This window comes from Chrysemys picta, chromosome 13 (genome assembly GCF_011386835.1).
Source record: "Chrysemys picta bellii isolate R12L10 chromosome 13, ASM1138683v2, whole genome shotgun sequence".
In the NCBI taxonomy this organism is placed as follows: Eukaryota; Metazoa; Chordata; order Testudines; family Emydidae; genus Chrysemys; species Chrysemys picta.
In genome coordinates, this window is record NC_088803.1 from 25,895,678 (window position 1) to 25,918,643 (window position 22,966).

At 45.5% G+C, this 22,966-nt stretch overlaps 1 protein-coding gene across 1 annotated transcript in view; it reads right to left on the minus strand.

Annotated features, from left to right (window-relative positions):
• The window catches only part of TRPC4AP (transient receptor potential cation channel subfamily C member 4 associated protein), a 76,130-nt gene that overhangs the window by 47,030 nt on the left and 6,134 nt on the right, over positions 1 to 22,966 (minus strand). The window contains exons 2-6 of the mRNA XM_042854972.2: positions 9,950 to 10,078; positions 9,551 to 9,667; positions 3,635 to 3,692; positions 2,335 to 2,390; positions 369 to 497 (exon numbers count right to left, since the gene is read on the minus strand). Coding sequence (XP_042710906.2) covers positions 369 to 497; positions 2,335 to 2,390; positions 3,635 to 3,692; positions 9,551 to 9,667; positions 9,950 to 10,078 — 489 coding nt within the window. The remainder of the gene's footprint in view (positions 1 to 368; positions 498 to 2,334; positions 2,391 to 3,634; positions 3,693 to 9,550; positions 9,668 to 9,949; positions 10,079 to 22,966) is intronic.

Here is a 22,966-nt window from a genome sequence, read left to right on the forward strand (position 1 = left end):
TCTTCAGTACTTAGTGATGAGAATGAAATTCCCAAAGTTAAGACAGAGAAGTACATCTACTTTACAAATGCAACAATGTCAAGAGATCAATTTACCACATTGGTCCCTGACCTGATTATAGCACCTAGTGTAGATGAGACCTTAAATGTATCCTGCCCAAGGTTTTACAATGGTTATATGTCTCCAACAATATTTTATTTGGAACACTAAATAACATGGTAACGAATGGCAAATTTTCTTCAATGCATGTTCAAAAAACACAAACCACACACCACTATTAACATAGCTGACTTTTCCCCTCTAGCACACAACCCTGAACAATTACCTGAACAGTTATGCAACCACGATTATAGGAAACATCCACAGACCTTTTTAACTCCTAGGATATCTTCAATAAGCGTTGCTGTTTGCAGAAATGTTTTTTTGTTTGTCATCAATGTAAACAGGAACAACACAAAATCATTTCTTTCTGCCAATCGTTTAGTGACTCCTTCAGTCTAGAAGAAAGCAAGGAAGGTAAAATACACCCAACAATGGCAAGCGGCTGCACTGGCAAATCAGATGTGATAATCGTACGTAGCAAGCCAGTTTCACCAACACTCTCCTGGTTCCCTATTTGGCAATTCCTAGAAGTTGGTGACATGCTGTCCAGGGAGATGAACAATTCAGCTAATCCTCATGGGGCCTGCCGAAACTACAGGTCCCAGCATGAAAAACTCCATTTTGACTTGAATTGTTTGCCTGCTTGGAACAAGATTAAATGTTGCACAGCTGGACCCTGCGTTGCCTGTGGGCTTTAGCTCTCTATTGGACCTGATAGCAGTTGCCTTAATCACTATTTTAGGGAAATTAGACGTGGCCCTCAGTCTCTTGTCCAACTGCTAACATAGTTCTCAGTTGAACAGAGTTCTCTCAAAGTTTCCACTGACTTCAATGGGGCCAGGATTTCACCCTGATCACTGGTTGGAGTAAGGTTGCTCTTTGGTTTAATTCAGTATTTTTTATTCCAGAAAACATTACCCCAAATGCTCGAAAATCTGTCTGGTCAGAGTTCAGCAAGACTGACCATGTACTAGTGGCCGTAGCATAGAAACAAGACCTCAAGAGGTCATCAAGTCCAGGCCCTTATGCTGAGGCAAGGCCAAGTAAACCTCGACCATCCCTGACAGGTGTTTATACAAACTATTCTTAAAAACCCTTTATTAATATGGTATTGATCAAATGGATTAGATATCAGCATAGATATCATACCTAGATATAAAGAGAATTAATCCAGAACTGCACCAAGACATTAGACAGTCTTACAATCCTGAAGCAACCCTCCATTCAAATCCATCCCAATAATCCAGAGAGGGCGCTACAATTGAAATGAGTTAAGTCAGCCAGCAGCTATTCTATGGATTGCAAATGTGATCGTTTTTAGATTAAATGCAGCTATCACAAACTACCTCTATTTTTTCCCCCTTAGTAGATCAAATAATGAATGCTCAAACACCAGCCCTTGCCGCTTTTACAGGGTCTCTGTACTGTTTAGAGAACACAGTGTACTAATACTTTTGTAATGTTAAGAGAAAGTCAGTTTCCCTAAAATGGCTCCAACTCAGTGATTACATGCAGCATTTCATTAAAACTACTGTATTTTAAACGTGCTCTCAGGCTTGTAATCATTTATCCACTAAAGGGTGATGACTAACTATACAATATTGAAAATACATTACTTATTGACAGTGTTTTAATAATTAGATATGCACTTTAGGCCTCAATTTTTGAGCCAAGTTCTCTATAGACTTCTAACCTGCAGCCCTTCCTTGGCACTCAGGCTCCAATGATTGACAAAGGATGTTCTGCATATGAATTGTCTGCAGGATCAGGCCCTTAAGACCCTTGGTTGACTAGGCTATTGAACGGTGCACAGGCAGAGATGCTCAAATTAAGATGTGGGCGTACATTTTTCTAATTTTGTTATTTCTGTTTCTAAGTACAAGAGCTGAAAATAGCTCTCAGATGGGAACATGAATATGTACAAATGCCCACAATAGTGTGTCAGAATTACTGGGCACTCAGCTACTGCAGTGGTGCATTATAGAAAGCCCTATAAATAAAACACTACTTAGACAAACGCCCAAACACAGAGAGTGGCTGAATATAGTAGGTCCAGATATGTAACCAGACTTTGGAAAATGTTGCAAACTAGAGTTGCATTATGGCTTTAAATTATGTTTTAAAAGCAAATATGCTTTCATTCCTGGGGTATGTGCAGCCAATGCAGAAGCGTGGAACATGTTTGTTTGCCAAGAAGAGGAACATACATATTTTTAAAAAGGTAATACTTACACATATGCAAGTGTTGTACAATATGCTTAAGCAGTCCTTGATCAGGTCGTCACTTACTACAAAGCAAAAGTAAGACCAATTCATTAGTTTCCAGAACACTTAATTTCTATGCTATAATCAGAGCATTGTATATGTCATTTTAAATATTCAATTAAACAGCCTGAAATGGATATGCAAAAAAATTGAGCTGCAATTAGCAACCAGTTAGAAATGATTAATGAGATACCCGACCACTATAGTCCAAGAGATTTAATGGCCTGAGGACGTGTTATAGGGCATGCTAATTCTGACCTACGTCCAAAAAACATCAATTAACCACAACCAACCAACATTGTTTCAAAGAGGACACAGTTCCCAGCGTAAACAAAACCTTTGACAGATTTTATCTTGTTATTTCACCTGTGAATCTCAGTTTCTTCACTTGAGAAGTGGGGAGGATATCATAATACTTCTCCTTCTCAGAGGTATTGCAAGGGCCAGATAGTGTCAGGTAGACATGGAAGATGAAAGATACAAATATTGAGCCTACTGAGCTGCTCCAGCAGACAAAATGCTATTCTGAAGCAACTTGTTAGTTCACTTTGGCACACTCCCTTTATTATATAGTTAGGAAATTACTATTCATTACATGTCTGGAAAAATGAGATTCTCTTCACTGACTCACTCAACAGGTCTGTACTCTAGGGACAACATTCTGGAGGGATTGAATAGGAGCTATATAGCCACCAATAACTTCAGTGGAAGTGTCTAACATTTGTTGACCTGTCAATGCCTGGAAACCAAATCTATGCACTGGAAAAAATATAGACACTAAGGGTACGTCTATACCCAGCCGCTAGTTCGGCGGCTGGCAATCGAACTTCTGGGTTCGACTTATCGCGTCTTGTCTGGACGCGATATGTCGAACCCGGAAGTGCTCACCGTCGACTGCGGTACTCCAGCTAGATGAGAGGAGTACCGCGGAGTCGACGGGGGAGCCTGCCTGCCGCGTGTGGACCGAGGTAAGATCGAACTAAGGTACTTCGAACTTCAGCTACGTTATTCACGTAGCTGAAGTTGTGTACCTTAGTTCGATTTGGGGGGTTAGTGTAGACCAAGCCTAACAAATTATGCCTTAAAACACATACTGACTATAATTCACCCCCTCAAATTAGCACCATAAAGAATGACTGACAGTTTTTCTATTTCAGGAATAGTGAATCATTTGTTTAGTAAAGTAAGGGTGAAAGATATAAATGGAGGAGGAAACAAGGAAAGACACTGAAAAACAGCTATTTAATCTTAAACTGTATCTACTTACTTTTCTGTTTCTTTTTCTGTGTAATAAGAGTTGGTCTCATAAGAATTTCCACTAGAAGCTGTGAAAATAAGAGAATGAACTGAAGTGTAGAGTCATTTTAACAGACTCAATCAAAAAGCCACCCAAGACCCATAGATTTTATCATCTCTAAATAGCAAGCCCCAAATCAGTTCCATTTCCTAAAGAACTATAGATAACAGTGTGAGTGAACCACTACAAACATGGCTGCCTCAATGTACCTCCTTTCTGGTTGCATGAAATATCACGTGGCCTGCTGTTAAGCTATTCATCTTGTTTTGGAGAAAGTCAGGCACTGCAAACGCACTTGTAGTGCTGCACACATTCATACACATTGCATTTTCCAAGAACAAAATAGCAGAGATAGCACATGGCACTATGGGATCCCACTACTAATTGGCCCTTCGGAACAGAAGTTATAAACATATTAAATGAAGTATTTCAAACTTATCAAAGGATTTTTTGAACCAAGTGCCCTTCTCCACCCCCAAACAAGATCCCTTTTAACAGCTATTCAAGGTCACAGATTGCAGGAATGCCTAGCCCACCAAATTTTAGCATCATTTCAATTCTACGGGCAATCACCCACAGCCATTGCCCTTACAACTGGAAGCAAAAAGAATTTTAGATAAAAAAAAGTTTTCCCTGACTGATTATGATAATTAGAGCAAGCTGATTCTCCTCCTTAACAGTGAACAAAGGTAACTAACAGGAGAGATTTGGAGGGAGTTTAGAGAAGGAGCATGAAAGGCTTTCCTTCCAGGTTCAGCACTTGAGATTTCAAACTGCTTAGTGATGCAACAGTGGTGGTGACCTGCTACACATATGTGCCATGTTCTCTTTCCTGCCTGAAGAGAAAAGGGATTTCCTGTGCATGAAGTTCAAGTTGGTGGCTGTGCTGGAGGAGAAAATTCTTGGATTGGAGCGGGAAGTAGGGATGTTACTGAGAAACAGAAAAGCTGAGTAGTTCCCTAGTCAACCAGTTTCACAAAACATCAGTTCTCCAGGTCCTGAAAGAATATTGTGTTTTTTTTTTTTGGGGGGGGGGGAGGGGGGGGGGAATGTGTCATCAGAGCTGCTATTTCCCCTACTCTCCTAGCCGAGGTGATCACCACCAGGAAGGCCGTTTTCATTGACGGGTACGTAAGCGAACAGGTAGCCATGGGCTCGAAGCGAGGCTAGTCAAGGCTTTTCAATATTAGGTTTAGGTCCCATGTTGGGGTGGGATGTCAGGGTTGGGAGAAAAGATTTACTATACCCCCGAGGAATTGTTTTGTGGTAGGGTGTGATAGCAATGAGTATCCCTCTACTTGTTGGTGAAAGGCTGCTATAGCTGCTAGGTGGACCCTGAGTGAACTGAGAGAGAGAGAGAGAGATTCCCAATTTTTTTAAGAGTCTGTACATAGCCTAGGAACTTTGGAAGAGTAGCAGATGTCGGAGAAATTTGTTGGGAATTACACCACGTCTGAAACCTGGACCACTTTTGCAGGCAGAATACAGAGTGTTGTGGATTTTTTACTGCATAGTAATACCTCTTGTACCTCATCTGAGCAGGAGCTTTCTATGCGTTGGAACCATGAAGGAGTCAAGCCTTGAGGTAGAGAATCCTCTAGTTGAATGTAGAGTGCATTCTTTGTTTGGCGAGAGGAGGTATGGCGTGGACTGGAGAGAGGTCGGCAAGCACATTGCAAGTTGTGACAGGTAAGGGTACCAAGTCTGTCTCAGTCAAGTGAGGGCAATCAGTACAACATGTAGTCCTTCTAGTTTTAATAGGACTTTTGACAGATGGGGAAATGGAGGAAAGGCATAGAGAAGGTCCCTGTCTCACAGAAGAAGTGTTGCGCAGGGAGTGTTACCCCATCCCTGCTTTGGAGCAATGTCGTGGACATTTCTTGTACAGGTAAGTGGTGAACAGGGTTGTGGTCTGTCTCTCTCCCATCTCCACCTCCCACCACCTGAATAGATTGTGGCTTTATCTCCCATTCATGGTCGTGTGGGAACTTGCAACCGAGACTGTCCGCTATAGAGTTTTGCGTTCCTAGAAGGAAGGGTGCTGATAGTGTGCTGTGGGAAACGCACCAGTTCCATAACCTTAGTGCTTTTGCGCAGAGGGAGGGTGACCTGGCTCCTCCTTGTCAATATATGTAATACATACATACTATGTTGTCTGTTAAGACTCGTGTATTCCCTTGATCAGTGGGAGGAAATGGGTGCAGGTATTCCTGACCACCCTGAGCTTGAGGAGGTTGATGTAGGAGGATCTCTCCATAGACGACCATTTGCCTTGTGTTGTAAGGTTGTTTAGATGCACACCCCATCCTATAAGGAATGCATCGGTGGTGAGAAGTAACAGGGAAGTTTGCAGAGAGATCTCCTTTTTGCAAACATTTGCTGGGTTTTTCCACCAGTCCAGGGAGTTTTTGACTTTGGTGGACAGTGACGGGGGTTTGTCTAGTCTATTTGGTCTGTAGACGGAGCTGAACCAACTCTGAAGACACTGCACATGAAACCTGGCATGAGGTATCACCACTGTGCTGGCTGCCATATGTCCCAGGAGTTGGAGGCAGCATCTGGCTGATATCTGGGGGCTGTTTTCTACTGTCTATGAACGTGGCCAAGGTGCTGAGGCAGGAGCGTTTTGGCCTGTAATGAGTCAAGGTGGGCCCCTATGAATTCCAGGTGCTGTACCAGGGTGAGGGTTGATTTTTGGACACTGATCTTCAGACCCAGTTCCACGAACAAGTCTATTGCAGTCTTGGTAATCCAACAAGCCTAGTTGAAGAAGCGGGCTCGGAGGAAACAATCGTCCAGGTAGGAGTAGGTCATGATCTCCTGGGAGCGTAGGTGAGCAGCCACTACTGAGGACTTTGAAGAATACCGTTGGAGCTGATGATAGCCCAAAGGAAAGCACTCTGTACTGACAGTGGTCTTGTCTCAGGGTAAATCTGAGGAACAGCCTGGGGAACAGAAGGATTGAGATATGGAAATAGGTGCCCTGAAGGTTGAGGGCCGAAAAATCAGTCTCCCTGCTCCAATGCTGGAATAATTGTTGCTAGAGTGGCCATCTTGAATTTTTGAACTTTGACAAACTTGTTGCGTGCTCTGATGTCTAGTACAGGTCTCCAACCTTCCTTCTTCTTGGGTATTCTGAAATAGCAAGAGAAAAAAAAATCTTTGCCTCATAGATGTGGAGATATTTGTTCTGTGGTTCCTAACAGGAGGAGAAGATCTATTTCTTGTTGTAGTAAACTCTCGTAAGAATGATCCCTAAAGATGGGCGGAGAAGGGTGTTGGGACGGGGGTAGGTAAAGTGGATGGAGTACCCCCACTAAGAATTATTTCCAAGACCCATTGGTCCGATGTTATATGTTCCCAGGTGCTGTGGAATGTGGCAAGGTGGTAGTCAAATGGGTAGGAAGGTTGGTCAGCTGTAGTGGTTGAGGGGAAATGGTCTGTCGACACCTCAACCGACGTGTCAAAATTCATGTATGGAGGGGGATGGCTGTGACATGGAAGGCTGTGGGGGTTTACCATATAGTTTTTGCAAGGTCCGGAGAACCTCATTGATGGGGAAGGCTATTCTGGAGGACCAGGAAAAGTGTAGGATGACAAGGAGTTTGTGGTGAGAGTGGCCTTGACTTCCTCCAGGTGAATCTGCAGCATATCCGCTACCTTTTTGCCAAGTCTTGGAAGAGATGGAAATCATTGGCTAAGGATGGTGGCGGACGCATGACTGCCTCATCCGGAGAGGAGGAAGATATTAGTTCTCAGTGTAACCTCTTCCTCAAATCTGTTCCTCCATAATCTCCTCTGTGATTCCGAGGTTCTGGATGCCGTAGCCAAGGGAGAACGTCTCAGGGGCTCACAGGTGAGGCTGGAAGCCTGAGACGTGTGGGGGCGATATACCACACAGTAGGGCCACTCAGGTGATGGGATAGAGTTTGGTGGTGGTGCCCATGGCTGGCCGTATCATGGTGGTGATGCAGTAGGCTGAGGGTATGCTTGAGGAGCCTCTTGATAAGGGGCATCATAGAGAGCATGGGAGGAGTGGTGGGAGATGACCTCTCTGGCTCACTGTCTGATTTGCCAGTATACAGTGGCAGGTGTGTGGCAGGGTACTGGAGAGGATTCCCACACTTGAAGACTCGGTACCAAAGTCTCAGTGCTGACAAGAGGAGACACTGGTATATCAGATACCCTGACGTCTTGAGTGCTGGAATTCCACTGGAATTGAGTGTAGACCAATCTGGTGCTGTTGGCAGTACGGAGGGAGTCAGGGATCTTGCCTGCACTGAACGCTCCAGTGTTTGCTTGCTTACTGATGACGGTGCAGAAGGTACAGTGCATACCAGCAGTGTCTTCTTACTGGTGTGCTCTCACTGCCCCTGTCTTTGTCAATTGGTACCATTGGCTTGGTGCCTGTGCTCATCAGGTCTTTGAGTGCGTCTATGGCACCTCCCTCTCCAGACCCTCATGAGCTATGGGTACCAGGCTTGGATTGTCTTGGTGCCAACAGTACCAAGCTTGCCAGAGATCTTTTGCAGCTAGCTCACGGCTCACTCTGGAGACTCACTGCTCTCTTTTTTAGATATCTTACAAGAGGGGATTTCTTCGACCCATAGTCCCTGGATGTTGAGGCCTATGGGGAAGACTCATGCCTTCTGGGTGACTCTTGGCATGGACTCAGGGAAGGTTGGCAGGCTGCCTTCATCAGGATGATCTTCTGTCTCAACTCCCTATCCTTTTGAGACCTTGGTTTATTAAGCCGTTGACAGAGACAACACTTCTGCAGAATGTGATCTTCCCACGAGGCAGCATATGCAGCAAGAGTGTTTCTCTGCCACAGGGATGGCCTCCTCGCAAGAAAGGCACTTCTTGAAGCCTGGTGAGCTTGGCAAACCCTGTTAGAAAAAGGGGTCCCCAATAAACAAGGGGGGGAATAAAGGGTTTTTCTGTTTTCAAAGAGAAAATAAAGAGAAAAAACAACAATTAAGACTGAAGGAGACTAACTACTAAAAATGCTAAAGAAGTTAACAATCATGAACAAACTGCTAATGGCTCTGTCCCTAGCCAGGGGCAACTGAGAAGGAACTGAGGGGGTTAGCTCCCACATGCTGGTTAGCCTTGTGGGGGGGGGCGCAAGGAGGACAGTGCACGTGCAGGTCTAATGGAGAACTTTAGTAGTAGTGTCCGATCAGTTGCATAGGGACACAAGCACACCTACAGTAGAGTATCCATAGAGACACTGTTCAAAGAACTTCTGGCCTCAATCCTCAATTCTGCCCCCACCTCCCTACCACACAGCACAGAGATCCTTGGACAGAAGACACTCAAGGAGTACCCAATATCATTTGATTAGTTTGGGGAAAAAAAAAAAAAACGTTTGGCAGAACTTAAGCATACAAAGTATTGTTAGCATTTTCTTTTTTAAAGACAGTGATATTTGCTTCTTTTCACGTTACGTAAGTCATGTACGTAATCAAAAAGCAATTTCTTTAACTTAGTCTGATATTTGTTTATCATTTCCAAGAATTTAGCTATTTTCTTAAACCCCACGGAAATATCAGGCAGCAATGTAACATCTTTGTTATGTGCCCAAGAGACTGAACAGAAACTCACCAAGTCTTTTTATACCACATGGAAAAGAAAGTCCCTTGCTTTTGAACATGTAATATCTTGGAAAGTACTTGCAAAACAAACTGAAAGCAGATGTAATCTTGTGGCGATTCTCTTCTGAAATCTCTTATGACAGTACAACCAAAGCATCTAATCATACGTGATTTGCATTTTTAGTCTCTCCAAATTGTCTGATTTAAAGACACTTCTCCCGTTTACTCTCGCTAAAAGCCTCAGGAGGTTTGACTATAGCCATGTTTAACAAAAACCCCGAACACTTACATCTACTCCTCCAAACAAATCAAATGTGTATGTGTTTGGGAAAGTGGATTCTTGAGCAGCTTTTCTATCCTCTGTGACAAATGCCATGGCCTCCATTGACAGAAGTGGAGAAATTTCCTGAGAAGAGAGGGAAAAAAACCCACCACATTCAGTCAACACGTTAGCAATGTACAATTTCTGTAACTGCCCTAGAATAACTGGATGATCAACTGATCCCTAATCGTGATTACATGCATTTTTACTCCACTTCACAGATGGGCATTACTCCATATGCCCAATTTCAAGGACTGAAGCTACAACTGCATGAAGTCAAGTTTCTTAACATGCAACAGTTGAAGAGACTAGCTTCCAAGAAACAGGGTGGTATTTCAATAGAGTCAGTGACTGAGTATATATTACCTTGAGGATGTTTTGGCACTGAGAGAGGTCGCTGTTCGGATGGCTGTTCTCATACAGTTTCTGCAACAGCAGGGGAATTCCATTCCATTTTGCTTGTTTATCCCTTTCCTTTAACAAGGCTTCTGTGATCTATGACAAGGGAGAATACCATTGGCTTTCGGACTAACATTTGCTTATCCCTTCCCCATACTACATGCCACCATCAAGTGACCTCATGACTCACCATCGTTATGCTCCCAATTTGGCGAGCTCTCGCTTATTTTACTCCATGTTAAACCACTGAACGTTTCTATACAACACAAAGGAATAATTGAAGGGGTTCTCTAATTTTAACATAAGTGAGGCATAAAAAGGAGAAAAAAAGAAGCTATATTTGGGTACCAAGTAAGATTAGTTCGGCACAAACAGAGTGAGAACACGTCCGTATCAGAATACGCAATAGCAGAGATCAGCATTTCACCCTTGAAACCACTGGTCCAGGACCAGCATCTGAATAATCTTACTGGTCCTGAAAGGGTTCATACTGGTTTGCCAAGGTGTTGTAGGCATTACAGGATGAGAGATCTTTGAGCATGGGTGTTCCTTAGTATATTAAATATTTCTTTCCACACTTATGATATTGTCTATAAAAATCTCAATAGTTCCATTAAATTTAGTAAGTTCATATTTCTCCCTGTGACATTAGTAAAGCTTTGAGTCATATGTTGCTGCTGCCAGCATCATAAGCAGCTCTTGTTTTCTTTTTGCTGGTTATGGCAGGAGAGACCACACTCAATAACAAAAGGCTGGATAGTGTTGATTGGTACCAACCTTGTCAACTATCCATTGCAGGAAAGCCTAAAGAGCATTGTAATCTGCTGCACTTGAGTCAATGTACACTACTGTCTAGCAGTTAGTCCAAAATAGAAAAGTGCTGTCAAAAATTAAATCTTATTTAAAGACCTTAATCCCAGTGAACCAGAAATGGAAGGGGTTGGGGGGAGAATTGGAGATAGACTTTCAAGATCAAGGAGATATTAAAAGAAAGGGTTATGAAGATTCTGAATGCAGTTTGATGCAGATTCCAGTAGGGATGCATAGCAGCAGAGAAAATACAGATCTTTCCCAGAGTGGACTACTTCTTGAGTGGATGGAGGGGGGAGGGGAAGTCCTTGGCAGGCTGTGAGGGTTTGATAACAGGGGCAGTGCCCCAAAATTAGACATACCAGGAAAACACCGAAGATCTCCCAATTTAAAGTACAGAGATGGAGGAATTTCAACAGTGTTTAGGTATCTCACAAACTAGGACCTGAAGAGAGAGTGTGGAGGGTGTGCGTGTGTGTGGGGAGGGAATGGATGCTGAAAAGCATATATAAACTGCACCAAATACTCCTGCAGCAAGGGCACAGATTTATACTCACTGTGCGAAACCTTCTACAGATTCTTATTTCTATGTCTCTCAATTCCAGGAGGAGTATACACCACAACACAGAGCACTTGCTGGAGAGTCTGAGATGGAAAGAACCTTTATTCAACTCAATACTAACCAGCTGTTTGTTTTTAAGAGAGTTTCCTGAGCCCTCCCGCTATTACCAAGAAAGAACTAGTCACAAAAGAGAGTAGGAAGCAAAGCTTCCTTGAACCTGGAAGTGGAGGACTCAGTATCATCCACCGCAATGTGGTCTGTGGATTACACCATGCAAATCTAAATTACTGTATTAAGCACTTCCATACCACAATGATGGGCACTAAAATTTGTACATACAAAAAACTACATTCAAATCTACCATAAAAAGAACATTACAGTTGCTAATTCAAGCACTGAAGTTAGGAAATGCCAGAATTAAGGTTTCCCAAGCAATCTTAATTTGGCTCAATTTAACTTGTGTGTATGCATTATGGTACACTCTAATTACAGGATCATATTCTATTTTTCCCCCACAGCACCTGTCTCATTAAATTCACAAGAAGCTTCCAACCTGGTAACGCTTATGCATATGCTCAACTTTGCTACCATGAGTACTCCCACTGACCTGGGCATGTTGTGATAACTGGGTCTAAAAATTTGCCCTAATTGTGAGCTCAGCCGTGAGGAGTGTACATTCATAAAATGTCATAACCGCCTATAACAAATGTTGAAGGGAAAAAGTGCAAAAGTGGGACAGAAAAACTGAATTAGTCCAAACAAAAAAGGCCTACAGATCTAACTCAAGGACTGTATTATGGCAAACAAGAGAAGTGTAGAAACAGAAATCAGTAAACCAAAGTTGGTGCTTCAGAAATTAGGCCTAATTGGTGGACACCATAGTAAGGGGAATGGGCTATTCCACCCATTACTCCCTTTAAGGACCCAAAAGAAAGACTTTGGGGGAGGGGGGGGGGAAATTGGCTACTGGAGCGAGCTTCACCATCATGACTTCCCCCCCCACCCCCATCTCCTGGGACCCCAGGCCTTTGTCCTCCTCTTCCTGAAGGATGTCCTAATCAGACCAGGCCAGAAAGAAGACCCAGATGACATCGCCACATCTACCAGCTTTGGCTGAATCTCCAACTACTGCCTGGGATGTGAGATTTCATTCCCTCCCTCCCCCCATGTCCTTTTCCTTCCCAACCTTCTCTCTCTCTCTCTCTCTCCCCCCTTTTGCCTTCTGTTTAATAAGAATCTGGCTTAGCCATCCAAGACTATATATTTTGCAACACTGCTACAAGCCTGTGACCAGAAAAAGGCAGCTAAAAGCGGTGCCCTAAACAGCCCCATCCTGGTACAAGTTTGCCAAGTCTCAGTGTCCTCATCCTTGACACTACAGGAATAAAATTTTATTAGAAAATATTTAAAAATAAACGATACAGAAAATTTGAAGCGTCAGTTATTGGTCATTAGGGGTAACATACAGAGTATGGGGGATGTTCGTATTTTGGGATTGGGCAGAACACAATATATACAGACTGCAATGTCCCCAGTGGGGGGGGGGGGTAAATGGTGGGCGGGATCAAGTTACAGTTGACAAAGCGGTGAGGGTCCATCACTCATATAGAAAGTACAGACAGTCATGGGTATAAGTAAGCGGGCTGGGTAATGGGGATGGAGTGACCCTCACGTGGTCGGATTCAGTTAGGTTCGGTGGGTTCAAGGCTCAGGGGATAAAATCCAGCAGGGGGGGGTTTAATAAGTCTCTTCCCCCTTGCGGGTGCACGAGGTCTCCCCGGCTCACTCTCAGTATTGGCGGTGGCCGGTGATGTGCTCTGTGTAGATGTCCCGTGACCAACGAATAGTGTCCGAGACCATTAGGCGTCTCATGAGCCGCGCGTAATGACGGCCTACCCCATATGTCCTTAGCATGCGTTCGTTACATGGGTCTCAGGCACCCAGCGCCCCAACGAGCAGAGCATCAGTGTGCACCTCGTAGCCCTTTGTCTGCAGGGTGTCAGCCAGGGGGGCGTACTTTTCGAGCTTGCGGGCTCGGGCTTCACGGAAGGCTGGAGTCCTGTTCGCGAATGGAAGCGTTACGTCGACCAGGATGATCTTTTTTCCAACCTCGTCCGCGACGACGATGTCTGGGCGCAGCGGGCTGTCGGTGCCTGGGACGGTGCAGTTGACTGTGACCTATCCCAGGCGTGGGTCGATGGCCTTCACGAGGCGGTCCTGGACGGCATTGTGGCGCAGTTGCCAGGCTCTGGCGTGGGGCTTGCAGCTGCATAGGACGTGGGGCAGGGTTTCGGCGATGTACCCGCACTTCCTGCAGCGCTTGTCCCGGTTCCCGTGGCGGACGGCTCCGTTGAGGGGGACGCAGTTCAGCCGGGCGCAGTGTATGAACAGCCAGTCGGCGAACCGGGTGAAGCTGCCCGTGGGGAGGAAGTGGTTGCTGGAGTCCCACTTGCTGGTCACCTCGAAGGCCTTACCCTGGTCCGTTTTTTTCTTCAGGGTGTCCACGTAGAGCGTGTGGACGGCGGCCTTCAGAGATCTCTCCAGCATGCCTCTGGCTCTGGGGGTGACGATGGTGTTGTCCTCCGTCCCGATCCGCAGCACCAGGACTCCCAGCTCCTGTCGTTCCTCGCTCCATACCCAGCGACAGCCCAACCGCTTCCCCAGTCGGCACGTGGCATTGCGGGCGCGGGACACAGCGAGGCGATGTCGCCCCCGTCCCAGGCGAACTCACTGTCGAGGGAGCCGCTCAGGAAGGTGGCCACATCCCGGTCGGAGGGAGGTCTGCCCATTAGCTTCCTGATGACGGTGCGCAGGGCGGTCGTCGCGACGTTCCTCACCTTAGCGTCCGGGCACGTCAGGAGGTGGAAGGTGTGCGTGATGACCGCGATGTCGCACAGGTCTCCCATGCGGGGGACGTTGGCGCCACCGTGCCTGTGCGCGATGTATACGAGCTCGTTACTGGCTCTCTGGAGCAGGGACAGCCATTTCTTGACCAGCTGCTGGATGGCGTTGTCCGCCTTGTTGAGGGGCACCTTTGCCACAGCGGATCCTCTCAGGACGAAGGCGATGCGGGGGATCAGGAAGGTGTTGAGGGCGTTGATTTTCTGCCACAGCGCCAGCAGGGATGAGTCGATCTTGGTGGCGTCCTGCAGGATCTCCCGGATGGTGTCCTCAGGGGTCTGCCGGATGCGGAAGCCAGTCGGCGTGCCGAGGTGCTGGTACGCCTGCCCCTCCGCCAGGGGAACGACGGACTCGCCCTGGATGAGGAACTCCATCGTCAGTACCGAGTCCCTCTTGCTCCCGTCAACGTGGAGGGACGTGCACTTCTTGGCATTGAAGCGGAGTCCCGTCCAGCCCGTGGCTCTCCCGATGGTGTCAAGCATGCCCTGGAGCCTCTCGGGGTCATCCGCGATCAGGACTAGGTCATCCGTGTAGGCCAGGACGCTCACCCTCTCGCCGTGCAGGTCGAAGCCATCGGCGCTGTCGACGATCGCCTGCAAGACTGGCTCCATGGCGAGGTTGAAGACGATCGGGCTGAGGGGGCAGCTCTGCTTCGTGCCGCTGCGGATCGGTATCTCGGCGGTCTCCCCTTCTACCGAGCGGATGGTGGTGCTGCAGCCCTTGTATAGTTCCCGGATCAGGTGAAGAAAGGTCTCTGGCATCCCAAACTCCTGGAGTGTGTCAAAGATGTGGTGGTGGGGGATGGACCCGAAGGTATTGGCCAGGTCGAGCCATGCTATCGCGCACTGCTTGCGCATTCTCCTCGTCGTCTGGATAATGGTCAGGAGCAGGAAGTTCCTACTGATACCCTTGCCAAATTTCAAGTCTCTGTTACAAAGCTAGAGCTTCAGAACAAAATGGTTGTAAGATGTTTTTCCCTAACCTCATTGTGAGGAAAAAAGCTAAACTGTTTTTGCTGATGTTTTCCAACAAAATTCAGCCTGAAACAGACACCTGGCATGGAAAATTTCAGCCCAAACATTTTAAGTTTGGCTAAGTTTAAGCAACTGAAAATATGGCCTTACAATGGAAAATGATGAGCAACCTTAACTAGAGGTGTCGCTACCAGCATGACCCATAATATATTAGATAGGAAGAACAGTACAAAACTAAGCAGCTAATTCCGGAAACTTCCTGAAACTTTGAGCGTTGGAAGTGACATGCCAGCAAATTTCTTAGTAGAAAGGTTTCAGCTCACAAGGTATGCTGATCTCACAACACTGTTGTGGGGCAGAGGCTTACCCTGTGTAAGGTAATTACAACCAGGTAATTGTCACTCAAATACTTCCCGAATCTCCCTTCCAAGCTCTCTACAATCTAAGGCCAAGTCTATGCCAAGGAATTACGTCAACCCAGCCACATCCTTGAGCAATGTAATTACTCCAACCTAACTCCTGGCACAGACAGTGCTGTGTTGACAGAAGAACTTTTCCATCAACCTAGCTACCACCTCTCGGGGAGGCGGATTAGCTACAGCGACTGGAGAACCTCTCCCATCATTGTAATGAATGTCTACAGTGCAACACTGCTGCTGTGCCATCGCATACAGGTATAAGGCCTGGTCTACACTACACAGTTGACATAACGCAGCTTATGATGGCCTATGTCAGTGTACACACTACAGCCTTGCTCCCGCCGATGTAAGTGCCCTAGTACACTGGCAGGCATAGGGCTTATGTTGGTGTAGTTGGGGCGAAACAGTGTCAACGGAACATTGCATTACTTACATTGGCTGTTGGCAAGAAAACCAAACTTGACAAGAAAGCCCTGCTCCCCAGCTGGGCTGCTGCCAGGTCTTCACTCCAAGCCAGGCTGCCACCCAGGCTTCCGGCTTGGGCTGCACCTCCCCCCGCCACCCCCACAGGGTCCCAGCTTGGAGCCCTGCTGTCCTGCCCTCCCCTCCAGGTTCCTGGCTTGAAGCCCTGCTTCTTCCCCCCCGGGGCTGCATCAAGACTCCAGTCAGTTCCCTGTTGGTAGCACGGCAGCTGAGTGGACTCAGGGTGCCTGGGCCAGCCCCCACAGGGGGCGGGGAGGGAGCGCCACCCAGCCCCACTCTGCCCTCAGCTCTCTGTCCCCAGCCCCAGCCCTGCTCCTGGCTGCAGCCCCAGCTCCGGCCCCCCGCTCCCAGCCATGGCCCCCAGCTCCTGGCCCCCGGGAGGCTGGGGGAGGAAGGGAGGTGGACCAGGTAATGGGGGGGGGGGTGACCAGAAAAGTTTGGGGACCATTGCCCTAGACTGGGGCGGGCAAACTTTTTGGCCTGAGGGCCGCATCGGGTTTCTGGAGTTGTATGGAGGACTGGTTAGGAGAGGATGTGCCTCCCCAAATAGCCATGCATGGCCCGGCTCCCGACCCCCCCTTCTCGCCTCCTGACGGTCACCCCGGGACTCATCCAACCCCCCTCCCTTCCTGACTGCCCCTCCGGGACTCCTGCCCCATCCAACCACCCCTTCTCCCTGATTCCACCACCTACCTAGGTAACCCATTCCAGTGCTTCACCACCCTCCTAGTGAAAAAGTTTTTCCTAATATCCAAGCTAAATCTCCCCCACTGCAACTTGAGACCATTACTCCTTGTTCTGTCATCTGGTATCACAGAGAAAAGTCTAGATCCATCCTCTTTGGAACACCCTTTCAGGTAGTTGAAAGCAGCTATCAAATTCCCCCCCCCCCAATTGGTCTCTTCTGCAGACTAAACAATCCCAGTTCCCTCAGCCTCTCCTCGTAAGTCATGTGCTCCAGACCCCTAATCATTTTTGTTGCCTTCCGCTGGACTCTTTCCAATTTTTCCACATCCTTCTTGTAGTGTGGGGCCCAAAACTGGACACAGTACTCCAGATGAGGCCTCACCAATGTCGAATGGAGGGGAATGATCACGTTCCTCGATCTGCTGTTGATCCCTACTTATACAGCCCAAAATGCTGTTAGCCTTCTTGGCAACAAGGGCACACTGTGGACTCATATCCAGCTTCTCATCCACTGTAACCCCTAGGTCCTTTTCTGCAGAACTGCTGCCATTCGGTCCCTAGTCTGCAGCGGTGTATGGGATTCTTCCGTCCTAAGTGCAGGATTCTTCATTGTCCTTGTTGAACCTCATCAGGTTTCTTTTGGCCCAATCCTCTAATTTGTCTAGGTCCCTCTGTATCCTATCCCTATCCTCCAGTGTATCTACCACTCCTCCCAGTTTAGTGTCATCTGCAAAGTTGCTGAGAGTGCAGTCCACATCATCCTCCCGATCACTAATGAAGATATTGAACAAAACCGGCCCCAGCACCGACCCTTGGGGAACTCCACTTGATACCGGCTGCCAACTAGACATGGAGCCATTGATCACTACCCGCTGAGCCCAACAATCTAGCCAGCTTTCTATCCACCTTATAGTCCATTCATCCAGGCCATACTACTTTAACTTGCTGGCAAGAATACTGTGGGAGACCGTATCAAAAGCTTTGCTAAAGTTAAGGAATAACACATCCACTGCTTTCCCCTCATCCACAGACCCAGTTATCTCCTCATAGAAGGCAATTAGGTTAGTCAGACATGACTTGCCCTTGGTGAATCCATGCTGACTTTTCCTGATCACTGTCCTCTCCTCTAAGTGCTTCAGAATTGATTCCTTGAGGACCTGCTCCTCCTCCTTTTCCATCAGAGAATGCTGATTTGCCAGAAGTGAAATACCTGTTTCTCTGCTCCAAGACGGAATTTTGGTCACCAGCTGAGACACCCACCCCAGAATAGCCACTAGTCCTGTGGTTAAGGCATTCACCTACGATGTGGGAGACCCAGATACAAGACCAGTCTCTGAATCAGGCAAAGCAGGGACCTGAACCTGGGTCTCCCACACCCCAGGTTAGGAACTGGCCTATGGCTATTCAAGGACGGGAGTCCCTTGTTTTTCACAAAAATTCCAAGAGGTGTTGGTTTCATTCTGATGCACAACACCTGGGTTCCAGCATTTCGCTTTGTTTCACAAATCAGAACTTTTGCTTTCCACCTTGCTCTATTGTCAGCATCTGATTTAGGCTTGAGCTCCTTTGGGCAGAGACCTTGTCTCCATTTGTATGGACAGTACAGTGCCAAGCACACTGACAGCACTTCCATAGCATGCTCTTCAGACAAAACTAAATCTTATCAAGCTGAACTGAAGCTCCTGAGATAGAAAAAATTCCATCTCTAATTAGAAATCCAATAGGCATTCGCTCCTGTAGTCCCCCCACCACACACACAGAAGGGCTCCTTTCTCATTGCAGTTCTTAACCCAAGGTAAGAAGCCTATTCAGGAGGCTTACACTAGTTAACTAAAGATAGATCTTGAAAGCCATGAAATGTATCAGAGCTTTGTGAGAGCTACTTCCAAGAAAAGAGGGGGAAAGAGTTTCAACATGTCTGAGGGAGAAATTTGAAAGCAGTAACCTAAAAGGGAACATTACACATTGAACAATGACAAGAGCTCACTTTCCTTTGAGGAGACAAACTTTATTTTAAAAAATACATTAGGCCTGTACACTGATTGCTTGTCCAATGGACCTCATGGTAACCTATTTTTAAAAGTTATAATCTGATTGTGAATTTGTTGCTGAAAGGAGGAACTGAAGCAGACAGTTCAGTTTACATTTGAGAATCACATACTCAGTCAAGCTCAGCACAGCAGCATGAAAGAGGAGTATTTTCACCATGAATAAAGAACACTTTCAAGTGTAACTGGCATGTCTGAGCTAACTGCTAGGGCAGCTATGCCAGGAATCAAGAGTTTGTGACACTGGCTGGATACTCCATGACATCAATGAAACAAGTTATTATTTTCTTTAATAAAAGGGTGACACACACTGGCAATAAACTCTGTTAGTGCCAATTATAATTAAATATTTGTAATTACCATTCAGTTTACATACAGTAAGAAAGTATACTTCTCAGTATGGCTAATTATGTTAGGCCCCAAAATATTTATGTCTGAGAATATTAAGTGTTACTGTAAAGTGTGGAAGATACTGTAAAGCCCTCTCTATGGCAACAGTCTACAGTAGTCAACAACTAGCAGGTGTCAGTAACACAAACGAGAACACTACCCTCTCCAAACTTTTATCTCTCTTCACAGTTACTGTCAGAAGGTCCAATCCACCACTCATCTCTGTTAAGGAATGGGTTTTTGTTTTGGTTGTAACCTATACGGGGTTGAACCTGTGAACCCCAAAAAGCTTATGCCCAAATAAATCTGTTAGTCTTCAAGGCAGGGGTGAGCAAACTTTTTGGGCTGAGGGCCACATTTGGGTGGGGAAATTGTATGCAGGGCCGGGGCAGGGGGTTGGGGTACGGGAGGGAAGTGCGGGGTGTGAGAGGGGGTGCGGTGTGCAGGAAGGGGCTCAGGGCAAGGGATTGGGGCAGAGGAGGGGTGCTGGAGTGTATGAGGGGGCTCAGGTTGGCACATGCTAGGCTGAAAGAAATTCAAAATGATTAGCTTTTATTGCCAACTAGCTGTATATTGTTCTACATACCATGCCTAATCAAATATTAACTCTGTTTCCAGACACATAAAAGCACAACTTCATTTGAAAGCTAACAAGCAGAATATATTTAGAGAAGATTGTAGTTAAAATACAGAGCTATAAAATAGCTCAGTCATCCAGCCCACCCAGGATTGTTCATCATCATTTCCCTTGAGATCATTCCAAAACCTGATAACTCAGTCACGAAGCTTTTCCCCACTATTCCATCTAAATAAATCTATTCCTGTTTTAATATCTAAACTATGTTCAGCACCCTGTGTGCTTTGAAAACAGGTATTTTAAGAACCAAGTTATACATTTCCTTTTAATTTCATCCCATTCTGTCTATTTATAATACCCCAAAGACTATCACTAGTACTTGCAGCTTTCAGATGATCTGAAAGAGCCCAACCTTAAAATATTTACTTAAAATCAAGCCCTTGATCAGCTTTGTTCCTCTTCTCGGCACTCACTCCAATTTGCTAATGCATTGTTAAAGTGCCCAGAAATGGATGCTGTATTCCAGGTGCAATCTGTCATACGAGGGGATTAGCCCGTCCTCTGCTCTGTGACGGGGCCACTGTGTTTGCACTCAAAACTGTACTTTCTTTGCTAGTACATTTATCTGATTGGCTGTCTGATATCACCCTGAAGTCTCTTTCAGCCATTCCTGCTTTCCATGTTCTTCCCTTTCAGCGAATCTTTTCAGATTATCCCCCAGCGTCCCATGTGCGTTAACTTGCATTCCCTCTATACGGAATCTCATTGTTATTTCCTATCCCTGCTTCTATCATCTCTAGTTCCCAAAAAGATGGGCACCTAACCATCCTTTAACCATTACAACTTGCATTGGAGAGTGAATCCTTAGGCCACAATCCTGAAACTATAGCACTTGTATAAAAAAAAAGGTTAGTGTGGTGATGATGGAGGTTTTTAAGGCCCGGCTTGACAAAGCCCTGGCTGGGATGATTTAGCTGGGAATTGGTCCTGCTTTGAGCAGGGGGTTGGACTAGATGACCTCTTGAGGTCCCTTCCAACTCTGATATTCTATGATTCTATGATGCATCAAACACAGACTTGGAAACCCTTTAGAAATGCCAAGTCTCCCACTTTCAGTATTTCACCTATCAGCTTTTCAAATAGCGTGTTCTACAAATTTAAGAGAAGAATGTAGAGCCGATGGTACTAATCAACAAAATTAAGGTTGTTTGATTATCTCAGATATGCTTTTCCAGTCTTTAAAAATTCCACATTTAAAAATAAGGAAACATCAAACTTTTTGAAGGTTTTTTTTTTTTCTCTTTTTTTTTTTTTAAACTAGATAGGTTCGAAGCATTTTATTTGGGGAAAAAAGGGAATGTTGATGTCTGTGCAACTAACCGTTTAAATCTTTTACTGAGACTAATAGATTTATTTGGGCATAAGCTTTCGTGGGTAAAAAAACCTCACTTCTTCCCCACGAAAGCTTGTGCCTAAATAAATCTGTTAGTCTTTAAGGTGCCACTGGACTCTTTGTTGTTTTTGCGAATACAGACTAACACAGCTACCCCCGATACAGAGACTAGTGTTCCTTAGCAAGCACTCACCGGAAAACTGCCAGAGGAGTGCTATTCATTATTTTAGGGAGTGCCCAGTTAACTGAGATGACTAATTTACTTGTAGTTTTCCAATCACTAACAACGACAATGTCAACTTGGCTGTTTTTTCTCAATACAATTTCTCTGCAGAAAAAACTACAATTTGACTGAAAGGGTGAACAAGACCGTCCACTTCAATTTACCACCAGAGATGGTAACAAATACTAAATCGGGATTAGGCAGTAATTTTCAGAGGAGTTTTAAGTGAACAGGGATGAACTGCTGGGGGGTCCATAAATAATGGTGAAATGTCTCAATTACAGCGGAGATTATTTTACTGATAACGATATAACTGGACTCCAGTCGGGTAGCTCAACATATGAGAGCATTAAACCTGCAAGAGACTTTGCAAATTCTGTTAAGATTACATGCAATATATCTTTCGGTCTTTTAAATATCAGAGGGGTAGCTGTGTTAGTTTGTATCCACAAAAACAACGAGGAGTTCGGTGGCACCTTAGTCTTTAAAAGACGGAGGAGTCCGGTGGCAGCTTAAAGAGTTACATGTTTATAGCACTCTACTAATTTTTACTATTACTTGAGAGCCAGCATAATCTAGTGGCTAGGGCACTGGACTAGGATTCAGGAGACCAGGGCTCTATTCCCAGCTCTGATACTGACCTACTGAATGATTGTTGGCAAGTGACTTCACCTCTCTGGGCTTGTTTCCCCTTCCACCCTTTGTCTGCCATGTCGATTTAGATTAATCTCTTCAAGGAAGGGACTGCCTTTTACTGTGTGTTTGTACAGGCGCTACCATAACACAATGCTATTTTTTCTTTCAAAAGTTACTTTACTTTAGAAAAGACTGAAAAACCCCTGCCTCTCATGCTCTTGTATGCAGAATTGCCCATGTGCCTTATACTATTGCATGACAGAGTCAAGATAGTGGCTTCTTACTTTTAATTATACAAAAGATTCTTTTAAAATGTTAGCAACGTACCTTTTACATTTACCTATACCAAAAGTGTCATATTGTGCTGCAGTTTTCATTATTACAAGCAGCTCAGTGCCTGACCATTTTAGGAGATTTCTCTTTTGCTGGATTGCCAATTACAGATGTCCATGAGCTGATACTAACCCACTATCACTGAAGAGTCTGCCTTTCAAGATGAATAACGGATCCAATATTCCAGCTGCTCATGTGGAAATCCCACTAACGACAATGGGGTTTGTGTGTGCACAGCAGCTACAGAATATTGCCCTTAATTACAGCAGCCTTCAGTGTTGAGCTGACTGATAGTTTGCAGAAAAGGCCTCTGATATTTAGACATTCTAATGCTCAGAACAAGGCTAGTATATTTTCTCTAAAGAAAACAACCCCATCCATTGGTTAGTTTACCTTTCAGTCCCTGACTGTTCTTTCACAGACCGTGAAATTGGAAAGTTTACTGCCTTGAAACTTCTTGTGCCCTTGTCACAAACTAGATGTTTTACCGAAACTGTGTACAAGCGATGGCTCTTTCCATCGCTGCAGCGAGGTCCTCCTTCATACAA